We start from the raw sequence: 21,479 nt of genomic DNA on the forward strand, positions 1-21,479 counted from the left end.
GGTCAGTAGTAGGCTGTGAAGGCAGGGTCTAGATGACAGCCAAAGAGCTCCAGAGGCTTCTGTCTTAGGCACCTTTTCTTGCAGCCCAAGACTGCAATGCATTTAACTAGAGAAGCAGCAGAGCAAACTACTGGGAAGGCAGTAACTGGGTATACTGTGTATCCAAGATGCAAACAAAACACACACACCTTGGCCTGGGGAGTGAAGGATGTTAAAATACATTCTGACCCCCTCCTAGAATTAATATTTGAACAAGTTTCTAGAGATCACATAGTTACCTATAGCAAGTAAAGTTTTCTGTACACACAATCCAGTGACGGAGTCTGCTTTTTCTGGCTACTACAGGTACAGGCTAGGTCCAAGCAGCAAAAGCTTTGAAACCATCATCCAAGTTTTCAAACAAGAATGAATAAGAAAACAACTGCTGCTAATACAACATACAAACATTAACATATGCCCAACGAACAGTATTTTAGATCACTAGATTATTTGCCAAAAGCCTGTTCCCTGGTAAATAATAGTTACTGTTGTTATATCTAAACTAGTTATGCATGTCACAGCTTGCTCCTCAAAGAGAGCATTCTATAGTCTCTCAAGAATAAACACCTGCTTTATTTGACACACAAAAGTGAAGAGGTCTTGCAACATTCGCAGTGGTAGTCAAACAGAGCAGTTCAGAGCAAGCAATCACAAAATTTGGTCACCAACCAAGCCAGAGTTAATCTCTCAGTTCCTGTAGATTAGAACACAATATTAAACTCACTCTTTCTGCTTGTTGACTTTTGCATCCCTTTATTTGTGGACTGAAAGAACAAGTTATCTCTGTGGGAACTCTATGCCCAGTTTATTTACCGAGTTTACTTTGGGCAAGTATGGTTCATTTTGTGTGTGGGGGGGTGGGTGTGAAATGAGTTAGGTTCTCAAACTAAAAATAAACAACAAAAATCCCCTCTTCACACAGCATGGTTGCATTTTCCCTTAGTAATAAGGTTCAGTGGATCCACCATGGTCCATTTGCTTCATTGTCTCCAGTACGTGAGGCTTTAACTATTGTCCAGCCAGAAGATGAGAGGGGCAAAGGGTGGGGTGGGAACCGGGAGAAGGAACGCTCCAGAATCCCTCAACAGTCGCTGTGTGACCCTCACCTTGACTTCGGGCGGTTTGTGGAGACCAACTCCTTTCTTGCCGCCGCTCTTTAGTCTGTTTGCAGGGGCTACATACATCACCCATCGGGGCCCTCCATCAACGGTCTCGCTCCAGCAGGGCAGGGGGGCTGTCTCCTGGCTTACATCGGGGGCAAAGGCAGAGGGCCCGCAGGGTTCCGGACCGGCTCCCGGAGACCTGAGTCCACCCGCGCCTCCACGCTGGCCCCTTCGTCCCGGCAGGAAGCGCCGGTCTCGGGCTCCTCGCCAGACGCCAGCCGGGGCGCCGCCGCACACCGGCGCGGCCTCACCTGCGGCTCCCCGGGAAGCCGGGCGCCGCTCTCCCCCGCCCTCCCCGCCCCCGCCAGTCTTCGAAGTCGAGATCCCGGGACCCACACAGCAATGGCGCAGCCGGAAACTGGCCCCTCAACTTCCTCAGGCCCACTCGGGGCTGGGGCCGGCCTGTGGGCGGGACGGGAAAGCCGCGGCTTCCGCCTTCCTGCTTCCGGCCTGGAGGTGAGTTTGGGAGTAGGGGTCTGAGTCCACGTTCCCGGCCGTGACGTAGGGTGGGCTGGTGGCGGCCGCTGGGGGGGTCTGCCCGCGTGCCCAGAGGAGGCGGCCACGGCGCCGGGCGGACCGAGCTGTGGCGGGACCAAGCCTGGATTCCCGGGAACCGCCCGCCGAGGCCGAGGGGCGCCTGAACGTGGCCCCCTGGGGCGGGCGGCCGGATGGGATAGGAAAGCAGGAATGAGCAAGGGCGAAAACAGGGATGGACGGGACGTGCTGATGGCGGTGAAGTACCACCCGCTGCAGCTCCAGGAGCCGCGCAGGTCTGGTTTGGAGATCAAACCCGGTCGACCCGTTACGGAAAGAAGAAGGGTAATACGGATTCCTCCAAGTGTGGAGACACGGGCCTTTGGGTCCGAAATTGAAGTGCACGGGAGCTGTGTGGCCTGTGGACGATAACTTCTTTGCGTTAATGAAAAACTTAGCCACAAACCGGGTCCTTCGCTCCCGCGTTACTCTTTTTTGCAAAGTTTTTTTCGCTTATCACTGAATTTTGCCTTAGTTAATTCATTACCGTGCTAGAGAAGCTGAAGGGACAGATGGGATCTCTGTGTGGTCCTAAGAATTCAAGGGCAGGGGGCGGAGGCTAGACTAATAATATACTACTAGAGGCGCTTTAACTAATGTTTTCTGTTGAAAATATGAAGAGGCCGGTGGAAGGATATTAAAGCCAGTGGTAGTTTCGTTGAAGTGATGGGATTGTGGGTGATTTATATTTTGTTTTGGTTTTCTGTAAAGAACACGAATTGTATCATAGGGAGACCAAAAAACCTTTAAAGAATAAAGTGAGATGTTTGATTTTGTAATTACATACCTAACCCTATAAATTAATATTTTTAGCATTAAAAGCTCAAAACCTAGGAATGGATGTGCTGTAACTTATCAGTGAACTAATTTGTCTTTTTATATATCCGTGAGCTTCATAATTTTATTTTGGAAGTAATTTAGTAAAATACTTGTAATTAGTAGGATTTTCTTAGCATTTGCAATTGTAGTAATGATTTCTTTCTTCAAATTAGGAAGAGATAGAGAAGAGATAGATATTAAATGTCTATAATATGCCAGGCAGTTTTACGGGTTGCATACATACGATTTCGAAATAGTCCATTTGAAAGTGTCTTAAAGTTATCCTGAATGTTGTGACCTAAACTTTTTTTCTTTTATCTGTTCTTTTCAACCCACCCAGTATATAAAATTTAAACCTTCTCTCACAAGTGTATGGTAGAGCTAAAGAAGAAGACAAACAAGTAAGGGTCATCTGAAATTGTAATTGGCTCACTAATAATCCCAGGACTAAGTTGGAAAGAAGTACTCAAGCATAAGGTAGATGACTTTTTAAATTCCCGCTGAAATTGTGGATGTATGTACACCCATTCCTACCCAAGTATTCTTAATTTTCACCTTTGAATAGAGGTTGACACAAACACTGAAAGGTTGAAAAGCCTCTGGGCAAAATAGAAAATGTCACTCAGATCCACACCATTCTTATTTACCAGATTGCCCTCCCATACCAACTCAAAGTGGAACAAAATGCATGGCACCTGTTATGGGTAATTTTCTCATTTATTAAATTATGTCCTCAAGTAGGAGTCTTCAGAGCTGAAAGAGGGCATAAAATAGCATGTCACTTTTTTGCTTATATTTCTTTGCATATGAATATGGATATTTCATGCTTCCCATACTCTCTCCTTTTCATTCCTGGAAACAGCTCTCCATTACCTTCCTTTCTCCAAGCATTTCATGTACTCTGTGGCTTGTCCTTTTCAAATACCAAATTTGATGAATCATATTTTTGTTAATTGTACTTAATACTAAGGATGTGTCAAAAAATAACAGGATTCCTCTGTTTCCTGCAAAGAGTGCTTAAGACTCAAGATTCTTATAAAAATGTCTGCTGCTAAATAAAATTTGTCTTGATTGCGAAGAATGCATAGTCCCTATGACAGATTCCACATGGTTTTTAATCTTCTACACCTTTACATCTTTTAAGTGTTACCTAGTTGAATTATTTCTTCTTAACTGGAGATAGCAGTCTGTATTAAAATAGTACTAATTGATGCTTTTTAAAAATAAAAAACTAATGATAACAGAATTCTGAGTTAACGATTGTATGATGTAACTTTTAAAGAAATTTGATTAACCACATAGTCTTTTCTTTTGTTGCCCCTCTCTTCTCTTTTCCAAAGACGACTACAAAGATGTTTGATATAAAGGCTTGGGCTGAGTATGTTGTGGAATGGGCTGCAAAGGACCCATATGGCTTCCTTACAACAGTTATCCTGGCCCTTACTCCATTGTTTCTAGCAAGTGCAGTACTGTCCTGGAAATTGGCCAAGATGATTGAGGCCAGGGAAAAGGAGCAAAAGAAGAAACAAAAACGTCAAGAAAATATTGCAAAAGCTAAACGACTAAAAAAGGATTGAAGGAATGAATGAACAGGCTATATAACCAGAGGAACATCATTTGGAAAATTATTCAGTGTTGAAAGGACCCACTAAGGTTTCTTTTCTGGTTTTTATGTCAGTAATTTGTTGTAAACAAAGTCAGAGCACCTGTAAGAATCATGTTAGTTGTGACCTCTACTGCAGCAACTTTTAGGTTTTGGTGTAGAAGTCTATTGAGAGTTAACTGTAAATTGGCTTTTATTATGCTATAAATTCTTTATAATTGACTTAGTCATTTGCCATTTTGCAGATTGTGTTCTGAAATGAAACATCCTGTGGAGAAAAATGACTGTACATTATGAACTCTATTCAAATAATGGCTTAGAATGGGGTCCTGTTCTGGACGAAGGGAATTGAGAATGTAAAAATCAAAACTGTCCAATGGTGAAAAGTGTGCTTTGGCTTAAAGAGGCATATAGTATATTATTTACATCTTCTATCATTATTGCTTATTTCTTGGAATAGAATCATTTCTGGCTTTCTCAAAGCCACATATTAACCAATGACTGTGTTCTGCATTTTTCTCATTTTAGTCTTTGAGATAATTATCAGACATTCTATATTTTTTAAAATCTCATTTTATAAAGAATTCTCTTACTGGCTACGTAGAATACCACCTACCAGAAAGAACAGTTTTTGTATTTATGAACCTGCCATTTTCTTAGAGATGTCTTGAGTAGAATAACACTATGATCTAAAGCTTGCAGTAAAAATGCCAAACCTTGTGGTACCTTGGAACCAGTGTATTCTTTATTGTGCTATGTAGAAATGTAAAGTAGGTAAAATGTCTTATCACATAATTTGCTCATTACATAGATGCCACTTTTGTGTTTTTATTCATTTCTTCATTTTAATTTATCTAGTAGTGATATTCTATACTTTCTGATCAAACAGGTTCATGGTGAAAATTAAAATTTCATACTTAAGGAATTCTTAAAAAGTAATAGTTAAGTACTATTTCATAAGTGGTAAAGGTTTAACATTTGGAAAAATTTTGTTCATCATACTAGTAATTGGGTGAAAAAAGACAAATTATGTCAAAATGAGAATGTGTTAAAATTAGAAATAAAGAGCTAAAGGATATTTCCTTCAGCTAAGTAGTATAACTGGAATTTTTTACTGTTAAACATGGCTTTTATAAATGCGTAGTCTAATAATTTTATTCACTGTCAGTATATAATAGCTTATTAACGTTTTCCTCACCTCTGATAATGAATTTTAAATTACAAAAAATTGTCCACCAGCTTTAATTTAAAAATGAAACTAGATATTGAAATAAATTTGATACTTTTTTATAAAGAGGTCCTGGGTTTTTTTTTTTTTTAAAGGGGGGTTAATAATAAGGTAATTAAAATTAGATGTGTTACAGAAGGTAGACTTTTAAGAGGGTTTTGAGTTTCATTTCTAGCTAAAAGCCTACTTACAAAAGTTAAGGGCAATGTTTCTCAACTATGAAAACATAAGGACTCCTGAGAATGCTTATGGATTGGTCTAAACACTAGTACTTTCACTTTAGGTTGTCAGTTTCTACTTGGTGCCAGTGGAATGAACATATTGCAACTCCAGGCACTAAGGTAATTCAGTGTTCCGTTCCGTTACTTAAGCGAGCTAGGATATCTAGTGATCTTTTTTATTGTCACTGAACATTTTAATAGTTGAAATTATCATTGGAATTAAAACTTAAAAATATGCTTCTATGGATCTACTGGCCCTCCTGGGCCCGCAGAGCACAGTTTAAGAAAAATGAGGTTAAGATATATCTAAAATGTGTTTGGGTTTCTGCAGTCAAGCTGTTCGTGAAAGGAATTTATATACATAAATCTTGCTTATGGCCACATTTTAGAGTCAAATATTGAAGCAAAAGGTATATTCACCATAATTTTCAGTTATCTACTAAAAGCTGTGTTTTCATTGGTTCTCTTGTTACAATTTAAAGATAGTTATTTAACTGAAATCTGTTTTTCTATCATTTCTTTTAAAGTCTAACACATGCCAGTTTTGTATTTGACATATGCCATTTGTTGTTCCTTCAGCTTTAGCTTTTTCCAACATTTATGAAGCCTTTTTATATATGCGAGATCAATAGGTTTTATAATATGTATGTCTATATATTTCTGTGTATGTGGGGGTGGGGGGATGTAAAATAGAGAGTATTGTGAGGGTTGGGATTCTTCAGAAAAATCAATCTTTTCTCACTGCAACAAATAGTACTATTGATGAAAGAATCTCATTTACTATTAGCTATAATACTTTTTTTTTTTTTTTAAGATTTTATTTATTTATTTGACAGAGAGAGACACAGCAAGAGAGGGAACACAAGCAGCGGGAGTGGGAGAGAGAGAAGCAGGCTTTCCGGCTGAGCAGGGACCCCGATGCGGGGCTCGATCCCAGGACCCTGGGACCATGACCTGAGCCGAAGGCTAAACGCTTAACGACTGAGCCACCCAGGCGCCCCTAGCTATAATACTTTTAAAAATTGCCTTTTATGTAGTTTCTGAAGTTTTGAGAACTAATATAATCAGTTACCTTTTTATGGCTGGTTTTGGAAAAAACACAGGCTGTCTATAACAGACATTTTACCCAAAAAGAAAAAAAAAAGTTTGTGTGTCAGAATTTGATCCATACTATCCATGTGATAAACTTCAGCATGGTATTACTGTATGAGATATACTTTTTAGTATAGCATTTTTTACTTTTATTTCTTGAAATTATAGTAAGCAAGCAAAGTAAGCTTACCATGCTGTGAGCTGGAAAACCAGTGTTGAGATAAATTATAATTAGCAGGTCCTGACCCATTCCTTTTCTCCTTGTACATAATATAAAGGGGCAAGGGGCACTTACACCTCATCTGGTATTATGTTAGAGGAAGCCTGATTCCTATTCATGATTGTTTTTATGTTTGCAATTGGTTATAGCATCACTCTGATTTACTTCATATTTGGAATATATACATGTATATATACATGTAACCTCTGGTAACCCTCAAACATATTAAAACAGATTCCATGTTCAAATACCACAAGTTTGGAAAATATAAAATAGAACTTAGGATTTATTCCTAAGAGATTTCTTGAAGTCTTTTAACGTAATTTGACTATCATAGACTCTTCTCGCTTCTGTTTTTTTCCCTAAGGAACACAAACACAGTTTGAGAAAGCCTGTTCTATATAAATTCAGGTTACATTTTATTTTATTTTTGTTTTTGTGTTTTATTTTTTGTTTGGTGAGATCAGGTTACATTTTAAATAGTAAGGTTAAAGATAGCATTAAAAAGATAACATTAAAAAATATAATGGTATTGGTTCAAGGCTGATTAAATTAAGAAATGAAATAAGTGACAGCCAGAAATCAGTTCATAAAAGTAGAAATGGAAAAGAGTAATATAATAATGGGAAAATTTTTTTCCTCCGTTTTTGTTGATTTTCAACTTCACATATCCAAGCCATAGCTAATAGGCTAGATTTGTATGATTAAACCCATCAGCCAACAAATTTTCTGTACTTGAGCAGTCAGAAATCTGCTACATGCACATATAGCACAGGCATGGGAAATCAAGAACAATTTACCTCTGAGAAAGTATGTAAGGTATATACAACACTTTCATTACTTTGAAATGAACATTTTTACTTTTGGAATTAAAAAAATTTTGCATAGGTCTGAAGTCTTGAAGAAGGATATTTTCACTTATTTTAAGACATTTTCATAAAAAAAAAAAACTTGTAAATGTCCAAAATATAACTATTTAAAATATGACATATGGTGGACAAACTAATACTTTATTTAATGCTTTAATTGTGCTTTGCATGTGTCTGGCATAAAAGCCAAATATAAAAAAGGTTGCTTAGAAAGGTAATTTGAATTAGGCCAAAGTTATAGTTCAATTTTTAGGTAGGACATTTAACTCTGTTTTGATACCATCTAACAGCGCCACTAAAAAATGTTAGTCTTGAGAAAAGGAGTGCGGATGGATTACTATAAATGTCATTTCCACTTCTTGAAATCACTGTAATACTGCATGCTCTAGGGGTATCTGGTTGGTTCAGTCAGTAGAGTGTGCGATTCTTGATATTGGGGTTGTAAGTTTGAGCCCCACATTGGATGTAGAGATTATTTAAAAATAAAATCTTTTTTTAAAAAAAGTGTGTGTTCTACTAATAATGGTGGGCCAGTATCATAATCTTAACTTGAGGTATTTTTCCACAAGGACTTTTGGTTAAGATTTTCTTTTGCTGCTTCTGTAAAACAGGTATTTTAATTTAATTTATTTTACTTTATTTTTTTATGCCTCATCTACTTAGTATTTATTATCTTTAGGTTTTTATTTAAATTCCAGTTAGTTAAAATACAGTGTAACATTAGTTTCAGGTGTACACTTTAGTGATTTAACACTTCTATACATCACCCCAGTGCTCATCACAAGTGCCCTACTTAATCCCCATCACCTATTTCACCCATCCTCCCACCCTCTGGTAACCCTCAGTTTGTTCTTTATAGTTAATAAAACAATGATTTTAAAATGAAAAAAAAAATTAAAATGAATGTAAATTCTGTCATACATTAAGATATTTACAGACTGTAAGGCAAACATTAAAAGATATGTATAGAATACATTTATTTATTTATTTATTTTAAAGATTTTATTTATTTGACAGAGAGAGACACAGCCAGAGAGGGAACACAAGCAGGGGGAGTGGGAGAGGGAGAAGCAGGCTTCCCGCTGAGCAGGGAGCCCGATGCGGGACTCGATCCCAGGACCCTGGGATCATGACCTGAGCCGAAGGCAGATGCTTAACGACTGAGCCACCCAGGCGCCCTATAGAATACATTTAATAAGCTAATAGGTATTTGGCAGTAGAAATATTCTAGCATGTTAGAACATTTGCAATTTTTCTTATAACCCAGGACTCAAGAACATCTTAATTTACAGTCATTTGTACCTCTGTGCTGCCTGGTGACTAGTTCCTTTTTTAAACTGATAAGAACAGATACTACACTTGATCTTAGCCAAAAGGCCAAGAAGCAATGACTAGTTCCTTTTTTGCCTGCATGGTAAAATGTAATACTATTTTGTAATGATAGAATGGTTAAACTCGTATTAGCAGGTTGCTGGAATGGCAGTATTTTCACCAAGGGGCTTTTCTGTCATTCAATAAGTATGTAATGGTAATTACATTTGATTGTTTGTTTTAATATTATATTTTATAAGGTTGTATTTTTCTGTAATTTATTAAGCAATTAAAATTTTTACCTTCTATTAAGTAAAAATGTTAACCTATGTGTTTTTAGGAATTCACTGTTAAAACAGGTAACCAAGGATTTCCTCTACAGCATTAAAATTTGAATCACTTATTCAGTAAATATTTATTGAGCACCTATTATAATGCCATACACTGTGAGAAGTCTATATTAGCAACAAAAACTTAGTTGTGCACTTCAGAAAATTTATGACCCTTCAAAAATACTTTTGTATAATATGAGTGTTTTAACATCACCCGTCTATATTTTTCTTCAATATACAAGCCCCTGGAATCCCCACTGTCAGTGCAGTCACAGAGAACTCTCTCCTATTTTTCATTTTTTCAAAGTAATTTTTTTCGTTCTTTTTTAAGGGGTGGAGTGGGGACGGGGAGAGAGAGAGGGAGAGAGAGAATCCCAAGCAGGCCCCACTCTCACAACCCTGAGATCATGACCTGAGCCACCCAGGCGCCCGTCTCAAAATAATTTTTAATCTTAGGAACTCCAATTATTGTACCATTTCTCTGTTTACTGTCCTTTCAGACTTTTGCAATGGATTGTCTATGTCTTTTGGTCCTAATTCCTCTCTTCAAACTCCAGGTCTTCATGGCTTTTTTTCACTTATCAACTACATTTTCTTGGCCTCCACGTGTTTTATCCAAGTACATGTTTTTGATTAGTCCTTTAGAATCTTACAGACTGCCTCTCCAGAAACAGCAGTCTTCTCACTTTTTCCTTTTTTTATTGGGTACTTTAGGAGAGCTCACTAATTACCCTTACCTTCTATCATGATAAACATAGGGGTTCCTAAATGATCATAAGGATCCAAAATGTACTGAGAATTTACAACTACAGAATACTTCACAAAGGAGCAATCCTAAGAGGGAAAACCTAAGCAAATTCATAAACAGAATGATGACTAAAGCAAATGAAGGAGTTAAACCTAAAAGAAGTTAGGTTTTGGGGTGCCTGGCTGGCTCAGTTGGTACAGCATGCGACTCTTGATCTTGGGGTTGTAAGTTCGAGCCCCACGTTGGGTGTAGAGATTACTTAAAAATCTTTTTTTTTTAAGATTTTATTTATTTGAGAGAGTGAGCAAGAGAGAGAAGAGGCAGGGGGCGAGGCAGAAGGAGAGGGAGAAGCAGACTCCCCGCCCAGCAGGGAGTCCCACATGGGGCTTGATCCTGGGACTCTGAGGTCATGACTCAAGCCGAAGGCAGACTCTTAACCAACTGAGCCACCTAGATGCCCCTAGATTACTTAAAAATCTTAAAAAAAAAAAAAAAAAAAAAGGTTTCTATAGTTCATAACCTCACATTTCTTAATGCATACTAAAAATAAATTCTTAAGCTTAATGGAACAGAGAACTACTTACTGTACAGTCAGAAAATAAAGTAATTTTTACTTCTTTTATTGTTAAAGTTACATCCAAATGAAATACTACCACAGTGTATTCATTGATTGGGGTTCTTGCCCCCTTGTGGCATCCAGGATCCTGGTTGAAAGGTTTTACCAGTGCTGGTGGGAGCCACGGTGGGTTCTTCCTTTCCAAAGTATGGAGCAGAGGCATGCCCTTTGATCTGAGTTTGAACTGGTGGAGCCAAGAGTTCTTCATTGCTCCCTTTGCTAAGGAGCTTTTCTTTTCCATAAAGATCTTGATTTTTTATTTTAATTTCTTCTCTATTTTTTTCATTCTTTAGTATTTCCTGCATGTATATATGAATGGAAGAAATTATTAAATTTCTAGTTAGAAGAAAACCCAAACTATAGGTTTTATGGAAGTAAAATAGCTAATAAATATATATACATGATACTTGCTTTGCATTTAAATAATATACAGATATGCACAGGACAAGTTTTACAATTTTTTTTATTAATATTTTATTATTTATTTGACAGAGGGAGAGAGCACAAGTAGGGGGAGTGGCAGAGGGAGAAGTAGGTTTCCCACTGAGCAGGGAACCAGAGGCGGGGCTTGATTCCAGGCCCGGGGGGATCATGACCTGAGCCAACTGAGCCACCCAGGCACCCGTCAGATAGCTTTTTTAAACTTGTCTTGTGGGGCGCCTGAGTGGCTCAGTCAGTTAAGTGTCTGCCTTCTGCCTAGGTCATGATCTCTGTGTCCTGGGACTGAACCCCGCATTGGGCTCTCCTGCTCTGGGGGAGCCTGCTTCTTCCCTCTCCCTCTGCCCCTCTTCCCTGCTTGTGCTCTTTCTCTCTTTCAAATAAATACAATCTTAAAAAAAAAAAAAAAACCAGCTATCTGATAATATACCATTATTATTTGAATTAAACAATTCTGCCGTTGTATACTGTAATAAGACATGAAGGACCACAAAATAAAAATATTTACAATTACCCAAGAAGTAAAACAAACTACTTGACATCAAATATCACACAAGAGCATAAGTTACTCTATCAAAGATTTCCTAAGATTCACAGCTATTTTCTGGCTCAAAAGTAATCATCAGTGATTGTACTGGAGATGAAGTGAAGGGGAGATGGCCTCAGAAAGCTGCTCCTACCAGTCTAATTTTCTGTGGGAATTAAAGCATGGATGCTGCTACCACCCCCCATAGCACCAGAACCAAGTCCCATCTCTGTCCCTTTCTCTTCTGGAGTGGTGGGTGTGGCGGTAAGGAGGAGGACAGGGATGGAATCAGAGTTCAGCATGCCCTAGGCACCAGTGGCAGAGAGGCACTTTGCTGTTGGAAATGCTTCTTAAATCAGCACAAGCTATTTGTGCAATACAGTTCTGTCCCTCAAAATTGCTATTCTACCCATAAAGATCTATAGCCAAAATTTCATTGGATACAATGGAAACATCGAATTTAAGATTTAAGAAGCATCACTGTTGGGGCACTTGAGTGGCTTAGTCGGCTAAGTGTCTGCCTTCAGCTCAGGCCATCTCAGGGTCCTGGGATCAAGCCCCTCATAGGGCTCCCTGCTCAGCAAGGAGCCTGCTTCTCCCTCTCTGGCTCCCCCTGCTTGTGCGCTCTCGCTCTCTTCCCCACCCCCTCTCTGTCAAATAAATAAATATTTTTAAAAAGAAGCATCACTATTACACATACCACTAAAAAAAGGCACCAACTCCACACATCCTCATTTCAGAGATGTTAAAATTTGAAAAGATGTGCATCTTAAAAACAGATGAAATGTAGTTATTACATCTTTTATCTTTATTGATTCCTTCTTCCTTTTGTCTTAACAATTACTTTTGAATGGGTAGTATTTTTAAATGTTCTTTTTGCTTACCTGTATTTTTAAATTTTTCCTTAACATATATATCATTTATAATATGAAAAAAATTGAATGTTAATGTAACTAGTATCTGACAACACTGACAAAAACAAGTTCTTCCAAGTTATGTGTTTTAATTTCAACATTTTAAAAAATGACACTTAAAAGCAACATCTGGGTATCTAAATGTATGATGCCACCTTTCTGTTTCTAAAGTGAATTTCAAGTAGTAATAGTCCTTTAAAAAGGTAAACACTGATAATTAAAATCACATTTGAAATAATGGTTTCTACTTAAAGGAAAAAAGAGGTTTTTTGGGGGGTATAGTGTTATAGAATTAGTTTTAGGCACAAAGGGCCCATCTAATGAAACTTCTCCTTCAAAGCAAATATGCTTGGGAAAGAATATTTATAAATATTCATGTAATTTCTACAACACAGACCAATTCCCCATGAATAGTTTAATAACCACAGTAACTGAGTTCAGGGGCAGCTCTTAGGAGCGAGGAGGGTGAGAGTAGTGAGGCTCTTATGCACCCTGTAGAACTGTCAGGTGAAGTGACCATGGATCATAAAGGAAATCTCTCAATACGATACTGGAAATAGTGGAATTTAGAAAAAATACTTCTTCATATCTCCATACTCTTCAATACCTTCTATGACCTGCTGTGTCTTCATGGAAGCTCTTGAGCAGAATGAAAGCTACGGGACAGGGTTGAACTTAAACTAGTAACCCACCACAGGTAGCAAAACGCTACTGAGAAGCTGGTCTGCAGCTTGTTTGGTTCTGGTGTGAGAGGATCAGTCACGTCACATGGCCTGGAGCTGCCCACACCTGCTTTCTTTACCTCAGCTCTGCTGTTGCAGTCTTACGGCTGGTGGAAGCCTGTAGCTTGGCACCAACAATCGAGGGCAGAGAGCTGTTCCTTCTCTGGTTCTGTCTTCACATAATTCCTCTTTACTCACCATCACTCTGCCAAATCAGTTTCTTTCTTACAATAGCCATTGAGGCAAATAAAAAACCCAATGTGAATATGTTAATTATTTTAACATATGAAGATAGATTAAAAATTTCAGCGTTGAGAAACATGGAGATTATAATTTTTCCTAGAAAAGAATTTCCTTTTTGTCTTTTTTTTTTTTTTTTAAACTAATTGTTACCAGACCCCTCCTAATGGCCTCCAGGAAAATTAAACAGAACGGGAAAATTAAACAGAACATAAATCATGTATGAAAGGAAATCTAGTTTTGTAAATATTTGGAATAGATAAAATGAAAGTAGTTAGGTGGAAAAAATAGGAATCTGTGGACTTAAACAAATCATTTTGTAACAAAGCCTATTTTACAGTAGGATTTACCATAAAATAAGAATTTTTCCTTACATTTCCTTTGAATATCACCACCTTAAGTCTCAGTATGTTCATCAATAAAAACAGTATGTTTGTTTCAATGTGTAGAGGTAAACCAAGAGCAAGTGGGTCTTCATATAAATGTTTATATGTTTAAAACAAATACCCTTTTATATGCTGCTTTTTTCCCGATAATATTCTTCAACATAAAAAAAAAAGATGGTTGTATGACTTGGCATCGTACCACAATTTACTTAATGAACACCCCTACTGTTATTTCCAATATTACACATTTTCATTTTAAAAAAAAAAAGGCAGGGGCGTCTGGGTGGCTCAGGCGTTAAGCGTCTGCCTTCGGCTGAGGTCATGGTCCCAGGGTCCTGGGATCGAGCCCCACATCGGGCTGCCCACTCAGTGGGAGCCTGCTTCTCCCTCTCCCATTCTCCCTGCTTGTGTTCCCTCTCTCACTGTCTCTCTCTCTGTCAAATAAATAAATAAAATCTTAAAAAATAATAAAAAAATGGCACTGTGATGACCATCTGCATAGGTCTTTGACTCAAACAGACATAATTTCTATGCCAAACCATCTCTTACTAGCTGTGACACCTACAAGGTCACTTAAGTGTTTTTCAGTCTCAGTTTCTTTATCTGAAAATGGGAATAAAGTGACTGTATATGTATAAATATTTACACCTCAAATACTCATATGTATACTGTTCACATTGTCAGGTCTCCTGAAAGTTTGTGGTTAAGACCATGGGCTCTGAAGCAGGACTACCTGCATACAAATCCCAGTTTGGGCATGTCCTAGCTCCGTGACCCTGTCAGTGTTGCTGACCCTCTCTGTGTCTCAATTTCCTCACGTAAAATGGAGATAACAATGCTGTCTTCTTTCATGGGCTGTTGTAAGGACTGGGGAAGAACTGGTTGCCGAGCAGTGATAAGACAATAGAAGAGGGTACAGGGTGAATTTTTAAATAGTGGACTTTAGATAGTGGATAAACGGGTAGATTATTTATTCCATTTCATTAAAAAATAAACATACCAAATTTATATCCATCCCTCTTTTTTACTTCAGAGTAGAAATAAAAGTGTCTTCAATACTTACGCTGTATAAGTAATTAAAATTTTAACTCACTATTTTGTGACAAACATTGAATAACTATTTGTTGTGAAAACGTAAGTAGCAGAATCCCCATATCAATGGCTATTCTTATGAAGAATAGACAAAGTTCGTGATTTTGCTGAACTGAAAAATCTTCACTGTTTTAATGTGCCACAGCCCTCAACAAAGGCAGCAATCATTACCACTTGATTGAGGATAGAGGTGTTAGTAAAACATAATCTACTGGCTTGAGAACAAGATGGAGTAACTGGTTCCACATTAGTCTTTCTGCCATAAACCACTAGAAAGCTGGATAAAAAGTACTAAACTTTTCAGATATTAAACAATTGGTAGTACAGTACTGTGATTCCCGGGAGAAGGGAAACAAATGAGATAAGCCCTGTATTACCTCAGCTTTCTGCCTGGAGACATATTAGGGGCTGCTGCATAGGGTGGGAGAACCCAAGCAGAAGTTGTGCTAAAGAGATAGAGACGTTGGTTACAGAGGCCGAGGAAGCCAGAATTTGTGGGGCAGAGTACCACAATACACAGAAAAAAAGTTCTAGAAATCTGCATAGGGGAGCACTTAAGTGTTCTGCTGATTATTAAGCTATATGAGGGTAGGGTGAGATGCTACAGGGCCAGGAATAACTACTAAGGAGCTGTAAACTGAGTAACTGCTGGAACATGCATGAGAATAAAAGACATTCAAGTTCTAATAAGCCAGAGATGCCTCACTGAACACACAGGGTATTCAGTATAAAGACTTCAGAAAGATCACTCTTTAGGAGTAAGGATAAACTGGCATGAGAGCAGAGGTAACTCTAGACATGCACTGTCCAATACAGTAGCCACTAGCCACACATTTTAAATTAATTAAAATAAATTAAAACTTCAGTTCCTCCACTGCACTAGACACATTCCAAGTGTTTAGTAGCTAAATGTGACTAGAAACTTCTATTGGATCACCACTGCTAGATCCACCCTAACAAAACTTAAAAATAAGCCTCCAAAAATTTGGGCAGATTAACATGTAATTTCATGTCCTCTGAACAAAACTCAACATTTTTAAAAGCAGGACATCAAAACCCAGACTGTAAGCAATATACTATTTCAGTGTTCATCATCCAATCAAGAAGTGAAGAAGGAAAGTGTGATCCAAACCCAGTCAACAGAAACAGAACCAAACATGATAGAAATCATGAAAATATTTCATAATTATGTGATAAATAAGGACTTTATCACAACTACCATAAACATGTTCAAAGACATAAAAGGAAAAGGAACACAAAGAGAAAAATAGAAACTAAGAAGAACCACATGGAACTTACAGAGGTGAAAAATACAATATATGAAGTGAAAAACATAATGGATTTGCCTAACAGCAAATTAGACACTGCAGAAGAAAAGAAAAATGAATCTGAAAACAAGGCAATGGAAACCATCCAAACTGATGTAAGAGAGAGGAGAAAAAAGCTTAAAAACTGTTCTAGAGCCTCAGTAAGCTGTGGGACAATATCAAGCAGTCTAACATGTAAGTGGAGTCACAGGAAACAGGAAGGGGAGGAAATAATGGGTAAAAATATTCCAAAAAGACAAACATAAATCTACATATCTAAGAAACTTAAAAAAAAAAAACAACTCCAAACAGGAGAAATATAAAAACCAAACACACAAAATCAAATTGCTAAAAGCTAATGATAAAGAGAAAATCTTAAAATCAGGTACAGAAAAAAAGATTTATTTACAGAAGAGAAAAATAAATAGTATTGAGTTCTCACCAGAAAGAACACAAGGTATAAAACAATGGATTGGGTTTAATGTGCTGAAAGATAAGAAAAACTGCTAACTTAGTACATAAAATATATTAAAATATATAAAATCCTATATGAAGTGAAAATGTCCCTCAAAAATGAAGGCATAATAACATTTTCAGACAAAGGCTGAATTTATCACAAACCCCTACCATAAGAAACATTAAAGAAAGTACTTCAGGCTGAAGGAAAATGATACAAGATGAAAACTTGAATGTACATAACAGAATGAACAGTGACAGAAATGACCAGAATGGAGGAACTCATTGCACAGAAAAATGCTAGATTTGTGGACACTCTGCTACTTGCTTGATGCCCTGGAACTTTACGTCACCCACTGGACATGCCTTGAGCACATGAGGAGTTTCATCGTATGGTCCATGGAAACTACTGCTTTGGATTTTGAGGCTTATTGTGATTGTACCCCCACCAAAAGGTCTTCTTAAGGCTTGCAAAGATATCAGTTATCTTTGATGAGACGTACTGCCTGAAGGCAATGGGACTGTTGTGATTATATGCAGCCCTCAAATTAATAGCACTAGGCAGGAGGAAGACAATGCCTTACTCCCTCTCTACTCCTATCCAACAAAGAGCCTCAGCCCACCAAGCGTTCCATGTCCTACGCCATTGTCCTGGCTTCCCTGGCCTGGGATTTGAAGCAGTAATGTCAACAATGGCCCTTCTCCATCTGAGGCTGAGCCCAGTGGAGTTGACAATCAGAAAGTCACGCATGAGGTCAACCCCATTCTGAGAAAGTCACATCTAAGAGTCCCGGGAGTGAAGTATTGAAGGATATCATTTTTAACTAAGCTCAAGGAAGAAGAGAAAGAAACCATACTCAAAACAGAGAAAGCATGAGCTATAGCAAAATCTGTTATTTCAGAACTTTCCCTAAATATACTGTTAATGAATGACTATTCTGTGACAATCTTCATTTCAACAGGCAGCAGGGTATTCAGCTGGAGCAAATTACTTAGACTTGTTTATGGAGCCTTGATACTGGGAAAAGAGACAAATTCAGTTGTAAAAAGTACTATGTATTAAATATTTGAATTTATGTATTTTTCCATGTCATATTATACATTACCATTGTTTGTGAAGGATTACATTGAAGACTTCTTTTAAAAAAGGAAAAGCTCTGGATGCCTTTAAAAAGCTCACCCCTGTTTTTAGCACAGTCAAGTTAATGGTTATTTACTGTGTACAATTCATTAATTCAACGATGTGAACTCAAGCCCCAAAAGGTATAGCACAAGTCCTTTCCAGTGCCACTTCTTGCCTAAGCTCTGCTTAAGAGCCCTTTTGGTAGGTGTAGTACCGTACTCAGTGTTGCAAATTGCTAAGTGTGGTATTGAAAACAGACTGAAAGTTTTTTTAAAATTAATAAGATACAGAAAAAAGCTTGAAAATGGAATCTACTGACATGTTGACTTACAGCTCATTCATAGACCTTAGCCATGATATAATCCCACTTCAATCACATAGTCCCTTATGCAAATTCTAGTATACATGAATTTTTTGAGATGGTGTAGAAATCAGCTCTAATACACAGTTATACCTGGGGGAGGTGTTAGGTAACAGAACTGAATAGTAGAACTATAAAAAAAAAAGAGAGGTAAAACAAATGGCAGGATAGGACTAGACATCTCTGTGATGATGCCTTGGGAGAGATTATGGAAACTGAGGCAACGAAAACTTGAACCTTGGAACTCCACTCTAGTATCTCAGAGAAGGAAGAGAGCTGACTGTAAGTGCTCTTTGATGAAGAAAGCTGCAAGAAAGTTTAGATTACTCAGCAAGTATGGGGAAAGAAGGGCTGAGAAATATCTAAGTGAGTCAAAAAGGTTACTCAAGATTTTTCAGGTATCCATCTCTGGGGCCACACTTAGACCAGAGGTGTGGGAATGAACAATTCTGAGTCTATGCTATTAAATGGAATTGAATATTTGGATACAGATCTAAGCATACATACAAAAACATCTTAGGAATATTATCTGTTTTTACGTATATATCTAGTAAACAAGGAAAGGTAAATACAAATTACAAATTACTCATTATTACTAATTTAAGATACATAAAATGTCACTAGTATTTTTAAATTTCCTTGTAGTGCCATATGTATAAATAAAAGCAAATAATAGTTTCATGATATAATTCAAGATCCTAATCCCCTAACCCTATTTCAACTGAGAATACTTCTATCAAGGAGTGTTTCAGTAATACTCTCTATATACATATATATATCATGCCGATCGTGTGATATGTATGTTAAATATAAAATTCCATAATAACAGATTTCAAAATCATTTGATAATTTTCATATAGATGGATCAGAGCTAATGGTAAGTCCTTTATTAGGGAATTACAATGCTTATTTTAAAAGTGCTATAAATCCAGCTAAGAAAAAATGCAGGCACAACACTCATATGCATATCATAACCCAATGCTCCTTTGATGTTCTGGTTCCACGCTTCTCTGGAGTTTAGTATTTATAAATGGTCTCCATTTGGTTTCTTTTTTTTTTTTTTTAAACCAAACTCTTTTTTTTAAAGATTTTATTTATTTGACAGAGAGAGACACAGTGAGAGAGGGAACACAAGCAGGGAGAGTGGGAGGGGGAGAAGCAGGCTTCCCGCAGAGCAGGGAGCCCGATGCGGGGCTCGATCCCAGGATCCGGGGATCATGACCTGAGCCGAAGGCAGATGCTTAACGACTGAGCCACCCAGACACCCCTCCATTTGGTTTCAACTACTTGTGAATTCCAAGTATACCATATATAACTATGTTCAAACTTAAGTACAAAACACATCTCAAGATAAAATCTAAATACAGTTTAAAGTAAATTAAACAGTTCTTTATTGTTAGAAAGTTTATTAAATTCAAGAGCAAGCAAAGACTTAGGAGTCAGTCTTATGCATAATGATTAAATTGGCCATGTCACTAGATTTTTTTTTTCAAGTCTTCTGTGGGATTAGAACCATGGCCATTTCATAATGATCAAATTATATTACATACAAGAAAAAAAGAAACTGAAGTCTTTAAAAGTTTTAATTTGAAGTTATAAATTAGCAATATATTTGTGGCAAAAGTGTAATATAAATATAACTTTAATAACTACTGGATCTAGGTATATGCTTTTCAAAGTGCACGTAAGATAAAAATACAATGAAAGTTTTGGTCTTGGAAAGAGATGAACTTTCTAAAATATTTAATAAGTACAGCTCCCCAATTCATATGTTTTTTCACCTCTTGCCACACATGTGCTATATATAATATAAATACATTTGACTTTGACAGCTCCATTAATTTCTTTCCATAATTTATACATACGTATTTTTTATTTTAACGAATATTAAAAATTTTAAAGTATAAGCACCCTGCCTTTTGTCAATTTAAGAAAAAACATTTTGAAGAATACGAAAGATTTAGTAAATACATTACAAGTGAAAATTTGGCAAAGTATGTTCCAGGTCCCCAAACCATACACCTTTGGTTACTATACAGTGGTCTCATCCAGAAAGTAGCCTTCCAGAATGTGCCACTTCCCCCCACCCCACAATCAACATAATTATAATGGGAATTTGGTGTACAACTATTTCAGAATGTTCCAAGCCGGATACTCTTTTTACAGTGTCATTTTTGTAACATACCACGAAATAATTCAGGCCTAATAAATATGATAGCAATGCCCAAGCTTGAAAATATTGCCAAATTGTTGATTTAAACTACATTTTCTAGTTCTACAAGTTGAACTGCCAGGATGGAAAAAAAGTTATTAGATCAAATTTGTTCAATATATGAAAGAGAGAAAAAAAAGCAGGGAGGTACATAGGTCACCAAAATGTACTCTGTACCAAACCCAAGGCAATGTCTGCTAGATTAGTAATCAAAAATGAACCGAATCTTGGCTGGATGGGATCAGAAACCAAAAGGGTAAATAAATGACACCGCTTAGGTTAGTAAGACAGCACCAGGTTGCTAAGAAATCTATTAGAATGAGACAACAAGCAAGCAAGTTCTCCGGCAGCAGAAGCTGCTCTTGCTATGTGTTCTTGCCAATCACTAGTGTGCCTCTGCCAAATCAATGTCACATTTAATTTATTCACATTCAAATCTATTGCAAACAGACTTTGATCAATTACAATCATGAAAATGCAGACTGAGTTTTGTTGTTTTGACATGCTTTCTTGAACTTCTCTCCTGCATTTTAAAAAAACATTTCTAATTGCAAGTTGATCTCAATGATTTTTGTTATTTAAGGGGAACAATTGTTAAGATTTGTTTATATTCTTTGCTGGCTAGGAATTTCTGGTGTTGAGTTTTCTGTCTTTGAACTTGAGCCAGATTAATTATTACATCTCAAAATGTTACTAAAAGGAACTAATCATAGAGCTCAAGTCATTAATAGTTTTGCAGGTGGTATTTCTTTTAATAAAATAAATGAACTTCCATCTATATGAAAAAAAGACCTTTGAACATAAAGATAAAATTACTTAACTGAAAAAGAATTACAGCAGTTAAACATTAATAAAAAAAAATAATGAGACTCACTTAACTTTAGTCCTATTGAATTGCACTGCCCTG

General features: G+C 37.2%; 2 protein-coding genes and 1 non-coding gene across 5 annotated transcripts in view; 1 reads left to right on the forward strand and 2 right to left on the reverse strand.

Annotated features, from left to right (window-relative positions):
• Positions 1–1,586: 1,586 nt before the first annotated feature.
• SMIM15 (small integral membrane protein 15) lies at positions 1,587–5,245 on the forward strand. Of its 3 annotated transcripts, none has more exons than XM_032404366.1 (3): positions 1,587–1,658; positions 2,896–3,032; positions 3,896–5,245. In XM_032404366.1, exon 3 carries the CDS (start codon positions 3,908–3,910, stop codon positions 4,130–4,132), a length of 225 nt encoding a protein of 74 aa, XP_032260257.1. In that variant the 5' UTR covers positions 1,587–1,658; positions 2,896–3,032; positions 3,896–3,907; the 3' UTR covers positions 4,133–5,245. The 3 variants fall into 3 exon arrangements, with proteins under 3 accessions (XP_032260257.1, XP_032260255.1, XP_032260258.1); XM_032404364.1 differs by lacking the exon at positions 1,587–1,658 and adding an exon at positions 1,665–2,021; XM_032404367.1 differs by lacking the exon at positions 1,587–1,658 and adding an exon at positions 1,665–1,972.
• Positions 5,246–8,989: 3,744 nt separating this feature from the next.
• Positions 8,990–9,177, reverse strand: LOC116632520. The gene has a single exon (XR_004299454.1). It is a non-coding gene; the product is annotated as a U2 spliceosomal RNA (small nuclear RNA).
• A 1,527-nt stretch (positions 9,178–10,704) lies between these two features.
• The window catches only part of NDUFAF2 (NADH:ubiquinone oxidoreductase complex assembly factor 2), a 147,758-nt gene continuing 136,983 nt past the window's right edge, over positions 10,705–21,479 (reverse strand). Inside the window, exon 4 of the mRNA XM_032404368.1 lies at positions 10,705–11,094. Within this exon, the coding sequence (XP_032260259.1) occupies positions 10,843–11,094 (252 nt within the window). The 3' untranslated portion in view covers positions 10,705–10,842. The remainder of the gene's footprint in view (positions 11,095–21,479) is intronic.

The sequence above is a fragment of the Phoca vitulina genome, unplaced genomic scaffold, assembly GCF_004348235.1.
Source record: "Phoca vitulina isolate PV1807 unplaced genomic scaffold, GSC_HSeal_1.0 scaffold6, whole genome shotgun sequence".
NCBI lineage: Eukaryota > Metazoa > Chordata > Mammalia > Carnivora > Phocidae > Phoca > Phoca vitulina.